This window comes from Chiloscyllium plagiosum, unplaced genomic scaffold, assembly GCF_037043375.1.
Source record: "Chiloscyllium plagiosum isolate Xiang-an unplaced genomic scaffold, Cpla_swu_hap1 HiC_scaffold_39, whole genome shotgun sequence".
Classification (NCBI taxonomy): domain Eukaryota; kingdom Metazoa; phylum Chordata; class Chondrichthyes; order Orectolobiformes; family Hemiscylliidae; genus Chiloscyllium; species Chiloscyllium plagiosum.
Window position 1 is genome coordinate 38,186,536 of NW_028270177.1, and position 23,973 is coordinate 38,210,508.

A 23,973-nucleotide genomic window follows, 5' to 3' on the forward strand; every position below is an offset into this window, starting at 1 on the left:
TGGTAGATACATTTAACCATAGTTTCCTTATATAGAAATCCAGAAAACATAAATACAACAGTACTAAGTGTCAATTTACATAAGCAGTATTTCAACAGGTTTTTCCATTGAAAACTGATGTCAGTCATTCATTATAGCTTTTCACTTTAATGAAATGGGCCCTATTTACATTCATTACATTTAATCAAAACAGATTATGTAGAGTAAATACCTCATATAATTGCACAATCAAGTTATATGTCATATGCCTAAACAATTCACGAAAGAATGAGTATTGATCATGCATTTTTTGTGGTTGGAATAATTTAGTCCAGTAAGTAGTGTGTTCATGTTTATCTAAATGGAAAGATATTTGTCTCTTTCCAACCATACTATGCACAATTAGCACTGATTTTGTTCACTCAGCAATTGGTGCATGTAATTTGCTGGGCTGGCTGGAGTACAGAGCTCCAATCATTAAAATGGCCAAATCTTGCCTCTAAGGTCGGATGTGATCTTTCAAGAGATTTTTGTCTTTCATAGAAAAATCTTGCTGTAATAAATATGCTGAAAATTCTACAACACAGTTCACTTCAGGTCTTAAATGGTTATATTACAGTACAGTATGATCACTAAGCCCTGTTTGGGCTTAGACACACTGACTAATTGGAATTCTGATTTGGAGATGCCGGTGTTGGACTGGGGTGCACAAAGTTAAAAATCACACAACACCAGGTTATAGTCCAACAGGTTTAATCGGAAGCACACTAGCTTTCGGAGCGACGCTCCTTCATCAGGTGATTGTGGAGGGCTCGATCGTAACAGAATTTATAGCAAAAATTTACAGTGTAATGTAACTGAAATTATACATTGAAAAATTGATTGACTGTTAAGCCTTTCATCTGTCAGAATAAGTGATAGTTTCACTTCTTTCATGTGTAAATCACAAAACCTTTTTTAAAAGTTGCATTCTCGGGTTAGCTGTTAACAATGGTGATAGCTAGACAATATGTTGAAGGTGTTGGCCCCTTGTGTTCTCTGTCTATGCCATGATGTTTAGATTGATTCTAATTTAAAAAGTGAGATAACAGAGTCTTACATAAATTCATGCAGTTTTTGAGCTCAGAGTTCTACATGACTGCATGCAGTTTTTGAGTAAAGTACAATGTAACTCTGCAAGTACAAATTCACCCCACAAAATATATGTGTGCATGTGGGTCTTTGTCGGTCTGTGTGTGTGTGTGTGTGTGTGTGTCTGTCTGGGGTGGGGGTTGTGAGTGTAAGAAAGTGTGTGTGTGTGTGTGTGTGTGTAGTGAGTGCAGAGTGTCTTAAGTCTGTGAGGGGGTGCATGTGTGAGTGTGGGAGTGTGTGCGTCTATAAGGGTGTGTGTGGGTGTCTGTGTGCGCATCTGTGTGTACCTGTGTCCGTGTGTATGTGAGAGTGTGTGTGTGTAGGAATATCTGTGTGTGTGTAGTGCAATGGTGATCACCTGTAATGTGACATGAACCCAAGGTCCCAGTTGAGGCCCTCCCTCTGGGTACGGAACTTAGCTATCAGCCTCTGCTTGGCCACTTTTCTCAGCTGCCTGTCCCGAAGTCCACCTTGAAGAATGGTCACCCGAAGGTCCGAGGCTTAATGTCCTGGACCACTGAAGTGTTCCCCAACTGGGAGGGAACCCTCCTGTCTGTTGATTGTTGTGCGGTGCCCATTCATCCATTGTCATAGCCTTTGTTCGGTTTCCCCAATGTACCATGCCTTCCTGAAGAAGGGCTTATGCCCGAAACGTCGATTCTCCTACTCCTTGGATGCTGCCTGACCTGCTGCGCTTTTCCAGCAACACATTTTCAGCTCCGGGCATCCTTGCCTGCAACGTATAAGATAGACAACATTGGCTGAGTCACGTGTACCTGCCATGTACAAGGTGGGAGGTGTTCCCACGCGTAATAGTGGTATCTATGTCCACAAGCTGACACGTTTTGCAGCGTCCACCGTGACTGGGTTGTATGGAGTTGTCCAGAGAGCAGGGCAGTTTGCTACGATCAATGATCTGTTTGAGGTTTGGTGGTTGTTTAAAGGCACGTAGTGAAGGCATGGGGAAGGTCTTGGTGAGGTGCTCATCCTCATTGATAATGTGTTGCAGGTCACGAAGAACATGGCGTAATTTTTCAGCTCCTGGGAAGTACTGAACAACGAAGGGTACCCTGTCGGCTGCAGCACGTGTCTGTCTCCTGAGGAGGTCATTACGGTTCCTTGCTGTGGCACGTCGGAACTGCCGGTCGATGAGTTGAGCATCGTACCCCTTTCTTGTGAGGGCATCCTTGAGTACTTCCAGGTGTCCGTTCACGTTCCTCCTCATCTGAGAAGATCCGGTGTATGCGTAGGGCTTGTCCATAGGGAATGGCTGTTTTAATATGTTTTGGGTGGAAGCTGGAGAAGTGTAGCATTGTGAGGTTGTCTGTGGGTTTGCGGTAGAGTGTGGTGCTGAGGTGTCCATCCTTGATGGAGACGCACGTGTCCAAGAATGAGACAGACAGTTGAGAGTAGTCCATGGTGAGTTTGATGGTGGGATGAAACTTGTTGATGTCACTGTGTAGTTTTATCAGTGACTCCTCGCCATGGGTCCAGAGGAAGAAAATGTCGTCAATGTACCTGGAGTACAATGTTGGTTGGAGATCCTGCATAGAGAAGAAGTCTTGTTCGAACCTGTGCATAAAAATGTTGGCATATTGGAGTGCAAATTTGGTCCCCATGGCTGTTCCGTGTGTCTGAATGAAGGATTGGTTGTCAAAGATGAAGAGGTTGTGATCGAGGATAAAGCGGATGAGTTGTGGGATGGTGTTTGGAGACTGGCAGTTGTTGGTGTTGAGTACTGAGGCTGTTGCCGCAATGCCATCATTGTGGGGGATGCTGGTATAGAGTGCGGAAACGTCCATTGTGACGAGGAATGTTCCCGGTTCGACTGGTCCGTGGATGCTCAGTTTCTGTAAGAAATCCGTAGTGTTGCGACAGAAGCTGGAGATCCCCTGTACAATAGGTTTCAGTAATTGGAGTTCAGTAGTGATAAATGCTGTGATCATCTGGCACAATTCTGCTCCTTGGAAGAGTGTTCCCATCAGATATTTAGGCTAGCTAAAACTTCCAAGTTCTCAGCTGGGAATTAAAACATAGATCAGTTTCCTAGCTAGAATGTGAATGAAAGGAAGTAAAATTGGGTGTGAATATTCTTTCCATTCTTCAAGATAGTTGTCTTTTGTTGATCTGTGTCAATTGAAGCATATTGCAACAAAAACTTATAAAAATCCAAAATTGCTATTTTTGTTCAATCATTTGTATTCTACAAAATAAATCAGCTTTACAACTCAAATGAAGGAGGCAGATTTGGTATTTTAGATTGACATCAATGGAATTGTAAATAGATAAAGTAAGGTTTTGATTCCTAGTATCAAGTGTTAACTATCATACCAAATCTGCATCCACTCCGAGTATAGAGCTGTTGACCTTCTGGAAATGCTGCTACTCACCTACATGGGCCAATTTTGTATGCTACATTGGATAAAATCTTGCATAAACATGGCTTTTACTTTTGATTGGAGAAAGTGAGGACTGCAGATGCTGGAGATCAGAGCTGAAAATGTTGCTGGAAAAGCGCAGCAGGTCAGGCAGCATCCAAGGAACAGGAGAATTGACGTTTCGGGCATAAGCCCTTCTTCAGGAATTCTTGAAGGGCTTATGCCCGAAATGTCGATTTTCCTGTTCCTTGGATGCTGCCTGACCTGCTGCGCTTTTCCAGCAACACATTTTCAGCTTTTAATTTTGATTGTCAAACACTGAGTGGTGATCTGACCAAGGTGTTTACAATGACAAGTTTGGAGGCAGATGAGGGGTCTTTAATCTGACTCTGACCTGATTAAGGGATGAAGCAATTTTAAAACAAGAATGAGAACTGCAAAATTGAGGTACTGATTAACTGGTTGTCAGTGTGGATCACAGAACACTGGAGTGATGAGGGAATGGAATTTGGTGTGACTGAGGATATAGGCAGCATCGTGGATAACCTCAATTTTATGAAAGACAAGACTGGCTTGCAATACATTGGACCAGTTAAGAGGTTTAAAAAAACGGCATTGAGGATTCAGCAGCAGAGAAGCTAAGCCTGATAATTTAAGGTTTTACTTTTAGTGTTTTATTTTTGATGCGCAAATATATGGCTTAATTTGGGGTCAAATACATTAAGGTTGTGAAAAGTCTGATTCTGGAGAAAATTTCTTCTATTTCAACAATTTTTAAGTTATTCTTTCATGGGATGTCAGCATTGTTGTCAAATCATTGCAAATTACTCCCAAAATGAGTGGCTTGCTAGGTCTTTTCAGAGGACAACTAAGACAACTGCATTGCTGTGAGTCACTTGCAGACCAGATTAGATAAAGACAGCATGAAGGATAGGGAATCAATGAGGTTTTTATGGCAATGAAGAATCAATGACTATCTTTCAATTCAAGATTTATTGATTTAGTTTAATAATTAATCAAATTTAAATTCCACCAGTTTCCGTGGTTGAGGTAGTAAACCAGAGTCTCCCTATCATTAGTCTGGGACTCTCGACTACAGGCTTACCACTATGCCACCATTACAGGGATAGACATGAAATCAATGTCAAAATTAGATCTTATCAAATGAATAAGAAGGCTTGAAGGGTTAAAGGGCCTATTGCAGAGGGATGGTCATTGACAAAGTAGCTAAAGATACTTAGGAACTCAGTGATATCCTGAGGCTGAGATCCTTCACCTCCAATAACCACAATTATTGTCCTTTGTGCCAAGCATGACTCCATCCAGTTGATAGTTTCCCCAATATACATTGTCTTTCATTTTCTCATGATTCCTTCATGTCATTCTCAGTCAAATGTTGCCCTGATATCAATAGCATTATTCTCGCTGGACCAACGTCCTCTTTTTGGTGGAAAGGACACAGCCAGTCTAATAGCTATACTGTTGTGTAGTAGTGTTGCAGCTGTATTTGAAAACAGCTTGGTCAGAAGTGTAGCCAGTCCTGGAATCTTCAGTACTAATTCTGCAGCCATGTCTCGATGTCATATGAATTGAGTTGACAGAATTTTGATATCTGTCAAACTGGGGACTTTAGGAGGAGGCCGAGATGGATTAACCACTCAGCACTTCCAGCTGAACATGACTGTAAAACATTTCAGCTTAATCTTGTGGACTGATAAGTGAACCGCACCATCAATGAAGATGGGGATATTTATGCAATCTCCCCTTTCTGTTAACTGTTGAATTATCCACTGTGATTCATTATTATATGTGGAAGGACTGCAAAGCTTTTATCTGATTTACAGGTTTTGGCAGCTTAGCTTGTGTGGTCTGGAATACATGTGATCAATTCTTTGGTTCACCAAGTTGCTACTACATCCTTAGATATGGCTGGTGTTAGTCCCAGCAAGCTCTTCGACACTTCTCATTTAACCATGATTGATCCCTTGGCTTGAATGCAATATAGTGGAAGAAATATGCGGAGCCATGAGCTCTGGACATGAAGAGAGAAGTTCATTTTCACAAGGACCATGCAGTGGTCTCCTTAACCAACACTGATATGGGTTAATGATCTGCAAAACAGAAATTTTAAGGACTAGGTCAAGAACTTGGTTCTTCCCCCTCCTTGCTACCTGCTACAGGTCCAGACTGGCAGCTATGTTCTCCAGGACATGACCAGTTCAGCAAGTAGTAGTGCTGTTAAGCCACTTTTCATGGTAGTCATTGATGTTCCTGATCTAGAATATATTCTGTGCTCTTTGTACCCTTGATGTTTCAGTCAAGTCAATGCAAGCAATGAATCATCAGTAGTAGTGGTAGTCGTGGAGAGGGGGTTTGCACTGTGGTAAGTGAAACAAGCAGCAGGTTTCCTTAAAACTTTGACCTGATGCCATGAGACCTCATGGTGTCTGTTCAGTGTTTAGGTTTCTGCCATTTTTACAGTACATCCTTGTGCTACCACTTCTGGCGGGATTGGATACACTGAGAGAATGGTACAGAATTCAGGACATTGGCTGAAAAGTATTATTCAGCGAGTATAGTTATGTCTGGCTGTTGCTTGACTTGTTTGTGGATGGCTCTCCAAAATTTGGCACATATCCCCAAATGTTAAGGGGAATTTTCCACTGGAGACCAGGCCAGTTGCTAATGCTCACGTTGAAGCAGTGATGAATTTAATTGCAATTCTTATGCTCTGTTTTAGTGATTTGATGTAAACGAGTGACTTGTCAGGATAAGTCAGAGGACAATTATCGTCAACCACATACTGAGGTCTGGAGTCACATATCAGCCAGATTCCTTCACTAGAGGAAATTAGTAGATCAGAAGGCATTTTATGAGAATCCAGTTGTTTCATATCAAAACTATTAGCTTTTTATTTCAGATGTTTTAATTAACTGACTTTAAATTTCCCAGTTTATAATTTATCTCTCCAAATCGTTAGAGCAGGCCTCTGAATTACTCATAATGGTAACATTACGAATAAGCTCCTATATTCTGCTTCATAAAGTAGTCTCTGTTCATGAATCTGAGAAGCAAACCTTCTGAAACCAAAGCATTCTTTTTCCATGAACTAAAACATTATGTGTTCCAATGTTTTGAAAAAAATCAGTTGAAGCAATGACACATTTTGAAATACTTAAAAGAAGTAAATGAGTTCTTCTTCTTGGCTTGGCCTCAGCTCCCAACAAAATCTGAAAGTGGAAACATCTTTTCTATGTTATCTGAGATGGTTTCCATGTACATTAAACTCAGAAGTGGCAAAAGGCACTAGGTTCAAATGTCTGCTGAAACATATATTGTCACCAACAGCCACCCAAAGACTCAGTGAACTGACCTCATGCTAGAGAACTTTCTGGAACCAAATTTCTTTTCAGTCTTTTTTATAGTGTGGAAACAGGCTATTCAGCCCAACAAGTGCACACTGACCCTCTGAAGAGTAACCCACCCAGACCCATTCCCCTATATTTACCCCGAACTAACACCTAACCCAGGCATCCTTGAACACTATGGGCAATTTAGCACCGCCAATTCACCTAACCTCTGCATCTTTGAACTGTGGGAAGAAACTGGAGCAACCCCACGCAGACACGAGTTGAATGTGCAAACTCCACATAGACAGTCGCTTGAGGCTGGAATTGAACCTGGGTCCCTGGTGCTGTGACGCAGCAGTGCTAACCACTGAGCCACCGTGCCACTCTTCAGTTAAAAATCATTTGGTACATTTCAAATGAACAACCTCACTGACATCACTCAGTTATATTCCAAGTTACACAAATTTTATTATTTATTAAAGATGTGCAGATATAATCAAACTATGTTGCGAAAGTAGTCCTATCAAAAGAAAATACTTCGAAAGCAAATCAACAAGAACTTGCAATTATAGAATTAAAAATCACACAACACCAGGTTATAGTCCAATAGGTTTATTTGGAGGTACAAGCTTTTGGAGCGCCTGATGAAGGAGCGGTGCTGCGAAAGCTTGTACTTCCAAATAAACCAGTTGGACTATAACCTGATGTTGTGCGATTTTTAACTTTGTCTACCCCGGTCCAACACTGGCACCTCCACGTCATTGCAATTATATAGTAGCTCTAATGTAGAAAAAAGTTTAAAAGATTCTTATAGGTATATACTTAGAAAAATACTCCACTTATTTTTGCACAAGAAGAGTAGATATTTTTTCTTTAGACTCTCTGCTTGGGTCACTGATAACACCTTCAGATGGACTGGATTAAATTTACTTGGAAACAGCATTCTGGCAGAAATTGAGTGTGTGGTGCTGGAAAAGCACAACAGGTCAGGCAGCATTCAAGGAGCAGGAGAATTGACATTTCAGGCATATTCCTGATGAAGGGCTTATGCCCGAAACGTCGATTCTCCTGCTTCTCGGATGCTGCCTGACCTGTTGTGCTTTTCCAGCACCACACTCTCAACTATGATCTCCAGCAATTGCAGTCCTCACTTTCTCCTTCTGGCAGAAATTGGATGCTTCGCCTATGTAATGTCAAGTAGACATGAAAGAGATCACAGTATTTTAAAGCTATATTTCCTTGTTTAATTTTTGAAATGGACTAAAGCATGGCTGCGGCCAATTATAAGATGCAAGCTGACTACAAATTCTGCAAACTCCAATCAGCAATTACCAGGTCAGAGGTTAGACAAGACATCTTTTTGAAACCTTTTATATTAAATTGGACTGCATCTTGTATTGTGTAGAAATTGCAGTCAACAAATACAAAGGTACACAAAACAATTATAACTCCCTAGCAGGGGGCTGGTGATAAAGAGTCCTCTCAAAACTCATGCAAAACACTGAAAGCAAATCAACAAATATAGAGTTAAAAATCACACAACACCAGGTTATAGTCCAACAGGTTTGACAACTCAAAACCCTCTGCAAAGGGGCTACAGCCCACCAATTATCTCATACATTGAGCATGGTTGTTGACTAGGGGGTATGGAAAATTGTCTTGTTTTAGTTATGGCTGTGGTAATAGCCCTATCTATTTCCTAATATGAATAATTGCTCCTTGCCCAGAGATACAGAAACTAATTGTTAAGTTGAAACTGACTCCTTAATGGATCCATCATATGACCAAAAACGTTTTTTTTGAGAAGCTTCCCTTATATATTTTTGAAACATTAGCTCAGCCTACCAAGAATCTAACTAGCTGTTAACACAACAGCCTGGTTTCAGGTTAAAACCAAGCCAAGTTCAGGTCCAAGTAAACTTCCTTAAAACCTCATTCTAGAAGAAAAAATATATATTCAGCTGAAGAGAGGAACAATTTCGAAATGCAAACTTCAACTGCTGTGACTTGATAAATTTTAAAAGAAATTCTATAACTCCTGCCTTGGCTGTACAAACCCGTCTGAATTTAAGTCCCTACAAATGAAAGGATCCTCTTTAGACATTAACTTTCCAGACTCTAGAAAGCACATGAAATAATTTATAAGTTATTCAGAATTATAAACTCTTTTCTTTCATTCTTCTTCCTTGCATGTTTATTGGTGCAAGCAGGTACTGCAACACTCATCTCCTGGGTATGAATGCCACAGTTAGAGTACTATGTCCAGTTCTGTAGGAGGGATGTGATTACACTGGGAAGGGTGCAAGGGAGATTGACCAGGATGTTGCCTGGGCTTGCCTAAGAGTTTCAGTTATGGAGAGGTTGGACAGACTGGGGATGCTTTCCTTAAAACAGAGGAGATCGAGAGGCGACATGATTGAGATGAATAAAATTGTGAGGGGAATAGTTAGGGTGGACAGGAAGAAACTTCTCTCCTTCATTGAGTGATCAAAGACCAGAGGCACAGATTTAAGGTAAAGGGCTGAAGGTTTTGAGGATATGCGAGGAAAAACTTTTCACTCAGAGGGTGGTGAGAAATCTGGAAGGGTGGTTGAAGCAGAAATCCTCTAAACATTTAAGAACTATTTAAGTGAGTACTTGCAATGCCAAGGCATACAAGACTGGAAAATGGGATTAGAATAGTTCGGTCATTGTTTTTGACAAGCACAGCCATGATGGGCTGAAGGGCCATTTTCTCTGCAGTAGATCTCTCTCACTAGTGATGAATTTAATCCGAGGTTCAGTGTGCCTCAGGCGAAGGACAAAGTGATCACGTAATGGTAACCTGAGCCAGTATATGGAATTGAGTCCATGCTGTTGATGTCACTCTGTTTCGTAAACCTGCTGTTCAGCTAACTGAGCTAACTTGCCCCATATACATAATAGGTGCATATAGGTACAGACACACACCCACATACACTCTCTCTCACTCACTACTAGGTGCACAATTCAGGGGGGTAATGCTAACATTCATAGAATCAAAGCACAAGCATAAACCATTTGGAGTACTGTGAGAATGTGGCTCATTGATTAGAATTATCCAGTTTACTCTCACTTGCTTGCACCCCTCGTAACCGTGAATTGTTTTGATTATTTTTTAAGTATTGATACAAGTTACTTTTGCAATTGCAGCAACCTTTCTTTTGGGTAGCGTTTTTCAATTAGCTACATAAAAAATTCTGATCTCGGCCTGGTTATCAACCTCCTGCAATTGGAAATTCCTCCCAAATATTTCATGATAGACTTTTTCTGCTCTATGGAGAATGATCCCAGTTTCTCTGGTTTCTCCAAGTGTAAGCAACAATCCGTGGCATTGTTGTAGTAAATATTCTCCGCACCTAGTCCCAGAATCTAAAAGCCCCTTTAAAGTGTGGCGCCCATAATTGGACACAATATTCTAGCTGAGACCTGACCAGCAATAATAAACATCTGGCATCATTCCCGTTCTTTTATATCTTGTACCCTTATTTATAAAGTGGTCAAGGACATTCAGCCTCGGATCTTCGGGTAAATGCCTTCAAGATGGATTTTGGGACACGGAACAACACAGAGTTGCCAAACAGAGGTTCAGGATAGGTATCCATGAGGACAGCCTCAACTGGGATCTTGGGTTCATGCCACATGACAGGTCATCCCACCAGACTATACACTCTCACACATGGATGGACACACGCACCCACACTCTCTCTCTCTCACACACACACACACACACACACACACACACACACAAATTTATGGGGTGAATTTGCATTTACAGATTTGTATTTGCAGATACATTCTATTTCGTTCAAAAAGCACATGATCTGTACACAGTCAGTCAATGTGGCATTTTAGAAATTCTTACTTTGGAAATAAAACCAGTCTGACAGGTACAAACAGACTTGAAACATGGCCTCACATCTAAAATTCAATTTCTGACCAGAGGTGTCACCTTTATTCTGATAAAACCTGAAGTTATCTTGGGGCAGTGACTTTAAAGAAATTCTGGGATTTACATATTAATCAACCAAAACCTGCGCCTCCATTCTAACGGATTAAAGACTTAATAGCCATCTAGGTTTGTTCAATACATTCGCATCAGTTGTATGATCCTTTGATTGTTTACTTATAAATTCTGTGTCCGATGTATTCTCTCTCACCAGCTGCCTGTGAAAGGAGTGGGCTTTGAAAGCTTGCGGTTTCAAATAAAACTGTTGGACTATAACCCACTGCAGTGTGATTTTTGACTTTTTCTGAACATCTTTTTTTTCAAAAAACAATTAAATGAGACTTGACAAAATTAAAATGCACTTTAACTACTTTGCAAAGTGCTTTGGGCTTCTGAACCATGTTAAAGTGCATGGTATTTGAGTTTTAGGTTGTTACTGCACTGGGTCATGACAGAATTCTAGTTCCGTGTCCGAGGAGATAAAATGCAGAAAGTTGTTATTTTTATTATTTCTTTGGTAATTTTATGACTAGGTCACAGGACACACTGGATGTAACTGGCACATGTGTATAATTAATTCTTTTTCTTAAGCATTGATTGTGCAAAAGTTCTAAGCAGAAACTAAATAAAGCACAAGTGATATAAATGTCATTTTTTTTTAATGTGAATCATGTACGCACACCTCTCTGAGCTAGACCTAAGTAAAATAAGAAAATGAAATGTATGGTAAAAAAATAGCCTAATTTAATCTTTGAATTTTTTTTTGTAAATTAGTTGGTAAAAGAAAGAAACATCAATTCTGTTATTGAATGAGGGATGGCATGTATTGGAATTTGAAAGGAGAAAAATAAACAACCTTTATGTAGGCTTTCTAAAGAATTCTTAGTACAAAAAGAAGAAAGCGTGCATCTTGTAATTAATTTTGCTTGAGTCCTCTCTAAATGAAAAATGAAGCATTTAAATATAGATTTTACCCAAAGAAAATCCTTCAAAATTCTTTCTGCAGTTTTGTTTCAAATTATTTTCAAAAAAATTAGGAGGAGAAGAAAACACATATCAAGCTCACATGAATTAACTTGCTAAAGAATTCAGTAAAATGCAGCAGCAACAGGCATTGATGTAGCTGGGAACTTTACAGATTATTGGCGCTTATTGCAGAGCCATTGCTCAATGTTCAATTCAGGCGTTTCAGAGTGATTTTTAAATCTTATCAGAGTGAATCTTATATTCTTTCTGCTAAGTTTAAATTCATCAGGTTTTTTGCTGTATCTTTCCAAATTTGCCTCATCAATGACCCTATGACTTCTCTCACATCCAATTCTGGTTTCATTGTACTGTTCCTAAAACAACTTGCCACTCAGCAGATACTCCGCAATTCACCAGCTTCCTTTGCACCTGTGCCATCTCCAATAGACCTTCGTCCACCCGGACAAGCACTGCCGGACCAGAGGTGCCCTGCACAGTTCCTGACTTTAGCCCTGAACATAGCAGAGGGGAAATTGGTGGCTCACGTGAGGCAGGGACCTGAAGGTCCTGCACAATGGGATGGTACAGAGCTGGGTTGTCCTCTTTCCCAGCATTAGCAGTGAAGGTGACATCACCAGAGAATGCCAGCCTGCTCTGAGGATGATGCTGAAAATGTGTTGCTGGAAAAGTGCAGCAGGTCAAGCAGCATCCAAGGAGCAGGAGAATCGACGTTTCGGGCATGAGCCCTTCTTCAGGGATGAGGAAATTGTGCCAAGCAGGCTAAGATAAAAGGTAGGGAGGAGGGACTTGGGGGAGGGGCGTTGGAAATGCGATAGGAGGAAGGTGGTTAAGGTGAGGGTGATAAGGTGAGGGTGATAGGCCGGAGTGGGGGTGGGGGCAGAGAGGTCAGGAAGAAGATTGCAGGTTAGGAAGGTGGTGCTGAGTTCGAGGGTTGGGACTGAGACAAGGTGGGGGGAGGGGAAATGAGGAAACTGGAGAAATCTGAGTTCATCCCTTGTGGTTGGAGGGTTCCTGGGTGGAAGATGAGGCGCTCTTCCTCTAGCTGTCGTGTTGCTATGGTCTGGAGATGGAGGAGTCCAAGGACCATTGTAAAGGACCAGGTAAAGTTCATCCACTTTACCAACACCTTCCACCCCGACATCAAATTTACCTGGACCGTCTCAGACTCCTTCCTCCCCTTCCTAGACCTCTCCAATTCTATCTCGGGCGAACAAATCAACGCAGACATTTACTATAAACCGACCGACTTCCACAGCTACCTAGATTACACCTCCTTCTACCCTGCCCCCTGTAAAAACACCATCCCACATTCCCAATTCCTCCGTCTCCGCAGCATCTGCTCCCAGGAGGACCAGTTCCAATACTGAACAACCCAGATGGCCTCCTTCTTCAAAGACCGCAATTTCCCCCCAGACATGGTCGACGATGCTCTCCACCGCATCTCCTCCACTTCCCGCTCCTCCGCCCTTAAGCCCCACCCCAATTACCACCAGGACAGAACCCCACTGGTCCTCACCTCCCACCCCACCAACCTCCATATACATCGTATCATCCGTCGTCATTTCCGCCACCTCCAAAGAGGCCCCACTGCCAGGGATATATTTCCCTCCCCTCCCTTATCAGCATTCCGAAAAGACCACTCCCTCTGTGACTCCCTCATCAGGTCCACATCCCCCACTAACCCAGCCTCTACTCCCAGCACCTTCCCCTGCAACCGCAAGAAATGCGCCGACACCTCCCCCCTCACTTCCTTCCAAGGCCCCAAGGGATCCTTCCATATCCGCTACAAATTTACCTGCACCTCCACACACATCATTTACTGCATCCGCTGCACCCGATGTGGCCTCCTCTACATTGGGGAGACAGGCCGCCTACTTGCGGAACGTTAGAGAACACCTCTGGGACACCCGGACCAACCAACCCAACCACTCCATGGCTCAACACTTCAACTCCCCCTCCCAGTCTACCAAGGACATGCAGGTCCTTGGACTCCTCCATCTCCAGACCATAGCAACACGACGGCTGGAGGAAGAGCGCCTCATCTTCCGCCTAGGAACCCTCCAACCACAAGGGATGAACTCAGATTTCTCCAGTTTCCTCATTTCCCCTCCCCCCACCTTGTCTCAGTCCCAACCCTCGAACTCAGCACCACCTTCCTAACCTGCAATCTTCTTCCTGACCTCTCCGCCCCCACCCCCACTCCGGCCTATCACCCTCACCTTATCACCCTCACCTTAACCTCCTTCCTTCTATCGCATTTCCAACGCCCCTCCTCCCTATCTTTTATCTTAGCCTGCTTGGCACAATTTCCTCATTCCTGAAGAAGGGCTCATGCCTGAAACGTCAATTCTCCTGCTCCTTGGATGCTGCCTGACCTGCTGCGCTTTTCCAGCAACACATTTTCAGCTCTGATCTCCAGCATCTGCAGTCCTCACTTTCTCCTGCTCTGAGGATGATACCTGGGATAAGGCAGTCTCCGCCTTCTGAAGGAATCCAAAACACTAAGAAGAAGATTAATGTCCTTTTTCACTCCACTTGGGCAAGTTCCACCATCTTCTCTGATAGCTCACACTCGCTCTGCTAGTGTACCAATCTCCCATCAAGGCTCGGCCTCTACCACTTTCACTAATGCCTTCCACATCTTTGTCACTTACCTATCCCAATCTCACAACACCAGTAACCCTGCATGCTCTGAGCTGTGCCAACAAATTTCACCTCCCTTCATGCTTCTCTTTCATTCCAGGAGGAAAAGAGCCCACAAAAGGGCAGAGAGACTCAAGATAGATGGCGGTCTGGCCAACATTCAGCTCCTCACCTCTTGTATAGAGAGCATACTTACTCATGGCCACCTTGAGTGGCTATCTGACTGACTGTTTTCAAGCCATGGATTGGCATGAGAGCACGCCCTTGATTTATTGTGCTGGGAACCCGAGTGAAGGCTGAGTCTTGAGGCCTGACAGCCCATAGACTTGTGGTCAACCATGTCAATATTGTTTCCTTTGTGTCTATGCTGAACAGCAATGCAAAGCAAGAGTATTATGAGCCATGCGTTTCTGACTGAAAGTGGCAAAGTGCAGAACGTCAATGCAAGGCAGGTAGGTTCTGAGTGATTGAGCACTATGGCAGCAAGTGAAGAGTCTGGCGATACAACCTGGTTCAGTCCTTAAGCTGACTGTTGAGTGCAGAGTCTTTGTTGCTGCATTATAAAAAGTAGTTGCTGGTAAAGACCAAGGTGCAGAACTGAAGTTAAGAAGCATTCTCTAAATGATTATGGATGTGCCAGATGGTTCTTAAACAGACACATATTGGATGCTAATGTCCATGGACACTGGGTGCTTGTGGCCAGTAACCATAGAGTGTGCCTTGAGATGATGGCCCAATAATGAGACCATTTGGAGCAAGCAGCAAGCTGAATTTGCCAGGTACCCACTCTGGTTTCCAAGGGCTTACTTGTTTGGTGAGTTGAATATTAATAAGGTGAGTTGGACCATTGATCGTCTGAGTTCATTCAGTGCTTAATCGTTTCTTGGTTAGGGAACTGTGCCAGTTACAGGTTTAACTCAGAAATACACAGCATGGTGCTGCTCATGGTGACTCAAGAAAAATGCTGCTTTATCCCATGTAAGATACAATGCATTATACATATTAGCCATTATACATATGAGACTGAATAAATTTGCATTTATATTGAGTATTATTAATGTTATCATAGATTCATAGAATCCCTACAGTGCAGAGAGGCGCCATTTGGCCCATTGAGTCAGCACTGACCCTCTGAACAGCATCCCCCCCCCTCAACCCACCTCCCACTTATCCCCATAATTCCACATTTACCCTGGCCAATCTACCTAACCTGCACATGTTTGGGATGAAACAGACAGACACAGGGAAAATGTGCAAACTCCTCCCAGACAGCTGGAATTGAACACGGGTGTTGACCACTGAGCCACTGTTTTTTCTTCATTTTCGAGTGACTGTGATGGTAATGGTTGGCTACCTCTCTGCTGGACAGGGCTTTCGTTATTTTGAAGAGATTTATTAGGTCACCGCTCAGCCTTCCTTTTCCAAGAAATAAAAGACCCAAACTGTCAATCCTTTCTTTATGTGCATACCCACAGTTTTCTAGTATCACTCCTGTAAATCTTCTCAGCATGTCTCCAGTAATTCATATCCTTTTTTTTTAAATTGGTGACCAGAAAACAACCAAAGTTCAAAAGAGGTTTAGCATAACATTCTCCAGATCCCTTCAGAAATAAAGCTTAGCTGCTTGATATTTTCCATGGCTTGGTAACCTGCGGTGCAACTCTAAGTGATTTTGTAATGGTGCTATGTGATGACTTTGTTTATTTACCCACTCAGAATGCTCTCCCTATTGTTTATCCCAGCATGTATTATCTCACGTCTATTTGTATTGGGTTTCATTCATTTTATTGGTGTTTGGAAGTTCCTGAGGCTGTGAAGGATTTTAAATAAATGCAACTGTGTTACTTCATTGTCTTATCTATTCCTTTTAAGAGATGATGATGTTTTCTTCTTTTAATCCTGTCCCAAGGGCTCTGACAATGTTCTTGGAAAGGCAGAGTATTGCAGGTAGTAACAGGGGGTGTGCCTGTCCTTTGCACCTCTAGAGGTAGGGAGCACCCATTGTCAATATTAAATAAACCTGGCCTCGATCTGGGACTAGGTCACAGGCAGGTTAGTGAGTGGATGCTTTGTGCTTCCTTGCTGGATTGTCATTGATTTCTGTAAGTTATAGTCCATTATGTTAAAAGTTTATACAGAAGGGAAAGAAAAAGTGCACTTTGTTCAAATGTAGGCAACACAGAAACTAACACCAAGCTTCAATATCTTATTGCACAGGAATCTATACAGGAGAATTAAATATTCTGGCTGTTGCTCCATGCACCAAATTCAAACTCACTCCTCCTAACACTTCAATGGAAGGATGTTGCATTACTACAGCTGGTTGACTCATGTTCCTCAGGAAAGATAATCTGCTCCTGTTAATTCAATATGACTTTTATATTCTGACTAAGTGCTTGACTTTTGACAATGGCAGTAAAATGCAATCTTCCCAACAGTGCCCACACCTTCAGAACAAAATTTACATTCAAGACTGCAAAATGAACATCCATCTCCCATTACATGAATCAACAAGTGCGGAAAAATCTCAAGAAATGATACTTATCCATTGAAATTTTAAATCATGGTGACAGTGATTTCGTTTTGCAAACCTGGGCTGAAGTGCTATAACGATTTAAAACACAACATATATTAGATTTTAGATTAGATTAGATTACATTACATTACAGTGTGGAAACAGGCCCTTCGGCCCAACACGTCCACACCGACCCGCCGAAGCGAAACCCACCCATACCCCTACATTTACCCCTTACCTAACACTATGGGCAATTTAGTATGGCCAATTCACCTGACCCTGCACATCTTTGGACTGTGGGAGGAAACCGGAGCACCCGGAGGAAACCCACACAGACAAGAGGAGAACGTGCAAACTCCACACAGTCAGTCGCCTGAGGCGGGAATTGAACCCGGGTCTCTGGCGCTGTGAGGCAGCAGTGCTAACCACTGTGCCACCGTGCCGCCCACTGTGCCATTGTGCCGCCCACAGAAAGTATATCCGGCAGAAAGTCAGGGCATTTAGTTCCATTAACAGCATTATTGATGGTAGTGTTGGACCAGAATTCACTATAAGAAAGTAAACCCATAATTTACAATTTAAAAATAATCTACAAATTATGTGATAATAAACTAAACATAATCGAGCTTTCAGTATAAATCATTAACTGCACATGTAACCATATCCTAGTTTGTCATTCAGAAACCAACTATTTAAAACTTATCCATCAAAAATGTGATACAGCACCTGCCCCGGGAAAGGTGGTCGACTCCCAGTCCAGGATGTTGCAGAGACCTGATTCGCATTTGATTGGCGAGATATCTGGGCTAAAATCTGGCCTGCTGAGGATGTTTGCTGAATGATGTTTCCACCGGGTACCATTGACGTGCTGAATAGACAGGATCACAAATCTGTTACCAAACAACTAACCATATCCTCAAAATCATTCATTTATACAGTGTCTTTAATGCAATATAACAACCCAAGGCACTGCACAGGAGTGTTATCAGAAGAAATTTGAAATCATGGTCGAGAGTGTAGTGCTGGAAAAGCACAGCAGGTCAGACAGCATCCGAGGAGCAGGAGAATCAATGTTTCAGGCATAAGCCCTTCATCAGAAAATTTGAAATCTATATTAGGAAATATTAAGCCAGTTGAGAAAAGCCTCAAGGCAGTAGGCATTAAAAAAGAGGAATGTAAGAGGTGGAGAGGTTCATGAAGGGAATTCAAACTTCTTGTGCTTAAGCCTTGTCAAGTGAAAGTAAAGATAAAGGTAAAAATTGAAGGAAGGAGAAAGTTGTCATCATCCTACTGTTTCCTTTGACAGGAATGATTGGGAGTGGTTTGGTGGTCCTCCTGCCTCAGGAGAGGGGAGTGGCTGAAAAGGAAAGTCCGTCATGATAACCTCTGCCAGTGCAGGAACTGAACCACTGCTGTTGGCATCACTCTGCATTGCAAACCAGCTATCTAGCCAACTGAGCTAACCAACCCTCTTGTCATTACTGGTGAAGAGTTAAATTAGGAATATACAAGAGGCTAGAAATGGAAGAGAACTGAGATCTTGGAAGGCTTTTAGGGATGGACCCGATTTGGGAGAATGATGCCTATAGAGGGATTGGAAAATAATTTTGAGAATTTTAAAATGGTAACCAGAAGGGAACTGATATAGTCATGAAGCGAGTCAGTATTGGGTAAGTGAGGCTTAGTGCAAGCCAGCACACAAGCAGCTTTGGAACTACTAATTTTGAATCAATATCTAACATCAATAAGGCCAGTTGAGAAATAATTACTCTTTTACATGTATTGTACTTAAAATATACAGGAGGTTGAAGGAAAATGATGTTTATAGGTGAATTTTGATGAAAATTTCAATAATGAATTTACGACCATAATTGACTTCCACATCATAGAAAAATAAAATTCAATCAATAAGAGGTCTCTTTATGTATGTTCCAAAATGAAAATGATCTGCAGACAGTCAAGGTTGCTGGTCAGCTATTGGATTTTTAAAAGTGTTTACAACTTATTCCAGAATCTTTTACTGGATCCACTGAAATAAGCAAATGCTTATCTTTCTTACACAACACATCATTCAGCACATGATGAGTCATAAACAGTGAAAAAAGGCTTCCTCAAAATATCTTAAAAATAAATTGTATTTTTAAGAACACACCTCATCCATGTGTTAACATTATCAGGGTGAGACCACAGGTTTCTAGTCGGAAAACACTCTTCAATCTTCACCCTCTGCTTCCTGCCATATTTTGCATCTAATTTGTTATATTGCTCTGGAACCCATAGGCTCTTAACTCCTTAACCAACCTGCCAATGCAAAACCTTCTCAAAAACTTTTCTCAAATCCATGTAGACTACACTAACATTTTTTTAATTTCAAAAATACACTTTACTCATATGTTCTTTAAAATATGTTCATATACTTGTATCGATACTACAGTAGTTCGATTCTGTACAGTCCTTACATATGGAGAACAAACAAACCCAAGACATTTTTTCCTTACACATGGGAATATTTACATATATTTGAGACATCAGGTGAGTCTGTTAACTGAACTTTGGTCGAAAGACAGCTGCCACCCCCACGCTGATTGATGATGTCACTTCCGCCCCCATCATGGCCACTCCCACAACCACTTCCACCCCTCACAATTCCTCATGCATCACATGTGACATCACTTCCGCCCCTCACATCATCGCTGATGCCACAAGCTCAGTGACTTCCGCCACCCCTATTGCCGTTGTCACCACCACTTCCGCCCCCACCAGCGGCACTCACCTGCATTCTGCTGACACGCCCCCCACAGACCCCACTGTCACTATCCCCACCCCCCCAGAACCCCGAGGGGAACACTACCCCTGCTCATGACTCCACTCCCATTACCCCGACCATCATACCCACTCCAGTTACAGGTCCTGCCCCCACTCCCAGCTCTACACCCACACCAGATCCGAGCTCAGCCCTGCCGTGTTTTCACCACCCCTCCAGACCTTCCCCTCACTGAGGACGAATGATCAGTCCTCAGTCCACGCATCAATGAATATAATACACGCCGTGACATCAAACAATTTTTCCGTCGCCTCGGCCTCCGAGCTTACTTTCACAATCAGGACTCCCGCCCACCTTCCGAGGACCCCTTGCCCACCTCCAACACACTGCATCCACCTGGACACCTCGCGCTGGCCTATTACCTGCCTTCGACCTCTTCATTTCCAACTGTCGCCGGGACATTAACCGCCTCCACCTGTCTACTCCCTCCCCCACTCCAACCTCTCACCCTCACAACACGCAGTCCTCCAATCCCTCTGCTCCAATCCCAACCTCACCATCAAGCCAGCGGATAAAGGGGGCGCAGTGGTAGTCTGGTGCACTGACCTCTACACTGCTGAAGCCAAACATCAACTCGAGGACACCTCTTCCTACTGCCCCCTCGACCATGACCCCACCCCCCATCACCAAACCATCATCTCCCAGACCATACAGAACCTCATCACCTCAGGAGATCTCCCACCCACAGTTTCCAACCTCATAGTCCGGGAACCCCGCACTGCTCAGTTCTATCTCCTTCCCAAGATCCACAAGCCTGACCACCCTGGCCGACCCATTGTCTCAGCATGCTCCTGCCCCACTGAACTCATCTCTACCGACCTCAACACTGTCCTATCCCCCTAGTCCAGGAACTCCCCACATATGTTCGAGACACCACCCACGCCCTCCACCTCCTCCAAGACTTCCGTTTCCCCGGCCTCCAATGCCTCATCTTCACCATGGATATCCGATCCCTCTACACCTCCATCCGCCATATCCAGGGCCTCCAAGCCCTCCGTTTTTTCCTCTCCAGACGTCCCCAACAGTACCCTTCCACCAACACTCTCATTCGTTTGGCCGAACTGGTCCTCACCCTTAACAATTTCTCCTTTGAATCCTCCCACTTTCTCCAGACCAAAGGGGTAGCCATGGGCACACGTATGGGCCCCAGCCATGCCTGTCTCTTTGTGGGCTACGTAGAGCAGTTGATCTTCCGTAATTACACCGGCACCACTCCCTACCTCTTCCTCCGCTACATTGATGACTGCATTGGTGCCACCTTGTGCTCCCGCGAGGAGGTTGAGCAATTCATCAACTTCACCAACACATTCCACCCTGACCTTAACTTTACCAGGACCATCTCTGACACCTCCCTCCCCTTCCTGGACTTCTCCATCTCCATTAATGACGACCGACTTGACACTGACATTTTTTACAAACCCACCGACTCCCACAGCTACCTGGATTACACCTCTTCCCACCCTACCTCTTGCAAAAATGCCATCCCGTATTCCCAATTCCTCCGCCTCCGCCGTATCTGCTCCCAGGAGGACCAGTTCCACCACAGAACACACCAGATGGCCTCCTTCTTTAGACACCGCAATTTCCCTTCCCACGTGGTTAAAGATGCCCTCCAATGCATCTCGTCTACATCCCGCACCTCCGCCCTCAGACCCCACCCCTCCAACCGTAACAAGGACAGAATGCCCCTGGTGCTCACCTTCCACCTTACCAACCTTCGCATAAACCAAATCATCCGCCGACATTTCCGCCACCTCCAAACAGACCCCACCACCAGGGATATATTTCCCTCCCACCCCTTTCCGCCTTCCGCAAAGACCGTTCCCTCCGTGACTACCTGGTCAGGTCCACGCCCCCCTACAACCCACCCTCCCATCCTGGCACTTTCCCCTGCCACCACAGGAACTGTAAAACCTGCGCCCACACCTCCTCCCTCACCTCTATCCAAGGCCCTAAAGGAGCCTTCCACATCCATCAAAGTTTTACTTGACATCCACTAATATCATTTATTGTATCCGTTGCTCCCGATGCGGTCTCCTCTACATTGGGGAGACTGGACGCCTCCTAGCAGAGCGTTTTAGGGAACATCTCCGAGACACTCGCACCAATCAACCACACCGCCCCGTGGCCCAACATTTCAACTCCCCCTCCCACTCTGCCGAGGACATGGAGGTCCTGGGCCTCCTTCACCGCCGCTCCCTCACCACCAGACGCCTGGAGGAAGAACGCCTCATCTTCCGCCTCGGAACACTTCAACGCCAGGGCATCAATGTGGACTTCAACAGTTTCCTCATTTCCCCTTTCCCCCACCTCACCCTAGTTCTAAACTTGCAACTCAGCACTGTCCCCATGACTTGTCCGGACTTGTCCTACCTGCCTATCTCCTTTTCCACCTATCCACACCACCCTCTCCTCCCTGACCTATCATCTTCATCCCCTCCCCCACTCACCCATTGTACTCTATGCTACTTTCTCCCCACCCCCACCCTCCTCTAGCTTATCTTTCCACGCTCCAGGCTCACTCTTTATTCCTGATGAAGGGCTTTTGCCTGAAATGTCGATTTCGAAGCTCCTTGGATGCTGCCTGAACTGCTGTGCTCTTCCAGCACCACTAATCTAGAATCTGGTTTCTAGCATCTGCAGTCATTGTTTTTACCTCAGTCTTTACCCACTGCCTGTGGCAGCAGCTGCCCCAAGCTTTAGTGCGTCCCTCAACATATACAGTCATAGAGAAACAGACCCTTCGGTTCAACTCTTCCATGCCGTCCACATATCCTAAATTAATCTAGTCCCATTTGCCAGCATTTGGCCCATATCCCTCTAAACCCTTCCATATACCCATCTTGATGCAGCTCATTCCATATACACAGCACCCTCTGCGTGAAAAAGTTTCCTTGACGCCCCTTTTAAATCTTTCCTTTCTCTCACTCTAAACCTATGTCCTCTAGTTCTGGATTCACCCACCCCAGGAAAAAGACATATCTATTTACCCTATCCATGCCCCTCATGATTTTACAAACCTTTATAAGGTCACCCCTCAGCCTCCTAAGCTCCAAGGAAAATGGCCCCAGCCTGTTCAGCCTCTCCCTATAAATCAAACCCTCCAAACCTGGCAACATCCTTGTAAATCTTTTCTGAACCCTTTCAAGTTTCACAACATCCTTCCGATAGGAAGGAGAGCAGAATTGCATGCAATATTCCAACAGTGGCCTAACCAATGTCCTGTACAGCTGCAACATGACCTCCCAACTCCTGTACTCAATACCCTGACCAATAAAGGAAAGCATACCAAACGCTTCTTCACTATCCTATCTAACAGCGACTCTACTTTTAAGGAGCTATGAACCTGTACTCCAACGTCTCTTTGTTTAGCAACACTCCCCAGGACCTTACCATTAAGTGTGTAAGTCCTGCCCTGATTTGCCTTTCCAAAATGCAGTACCTCTCATTTTTCTAAATTAAACTCCATCCGCCACTCCTCAGCCCATTGGCCCATCTGATCAATCTGTTGTACTGAGGTAACCTTCTTCACTATACCTCCAATTTTGGTGTCATCTGCAAATTTACTATCTGTACCTCCTACGTTCACATTCAAATCTTTTATATAAATGATGAAAAGCAGTGGACCCAGCAGTGATCCTGTGGCACACCACTGGTCACAGGCCTCCAGTCTGGAGAGCAACCCTCCATCATCACACTCTGTCTACTATCGTTGAGCCAGTTCTGTATCCCACTCCTGAGCCTTGCCACATATTCACTATCCTCCCCCCCCCCCCCCCCCACAACCTCAAACCCTCTGAGGCCGAATGGTGTGTCCTAAGTAAAGGGCTCGTTTGTGCCCCTCCGCCGCCCCCCCCCACCACAACGAATTCCACATGTGCCACGACGTAGAGCTCTTCTTCTGCCACCTCCACCTCCTTGCCTTCTTCTTTGACAAAAACTCCCAACCTCCCCCAGAGGACCCCTTCTCCCACCTCAACCTTCCCCCTCCACTTAGTCATTCCCTACAGGCCTTGTACCTGCCCTAGACCTCTTCACTGCTGACTACCGACCACCTCAATTTTTCCACCTCCCTCACCGAACATGCAGCACTCCACTCTCTCCACACCAACCCTCGGTTCACCACCAAACCTGCTGACAAGGGCAGGGCCGTGGTAGTCTGGACAACAGACCTCTATTCCGCAGAGGCCGAATGCCAA

General features: G+C 44.0%; 1 protein-coding gene across 9 annotated transcripts in view; it reads right to left on the minus strand.

Annotated features, from left to right (window-relative positions):
• Positions 1-23,973, minus strand: part of arnt2 (aryl hydrocarbon receptor nuclear translocator 2) — a 476,833-nt gene that overhangs the window by 75,652 nt on the left and 377,208 nt on the right. For all 9 annotated transcript variants that reach the window (XM_087981308.1, XM_043677623.2, XM_087981306.1 and 6 more), the window contains one exon: positions 17,677-17,818. In XM_087981308.1, coding sequence (XP_087837434.1) covers positions 17,677-17,818 — 142 coding nt within the window. The remainder of the gene's footprint in view (positions 1-17,676; positions 17,819-23,973) is intronic.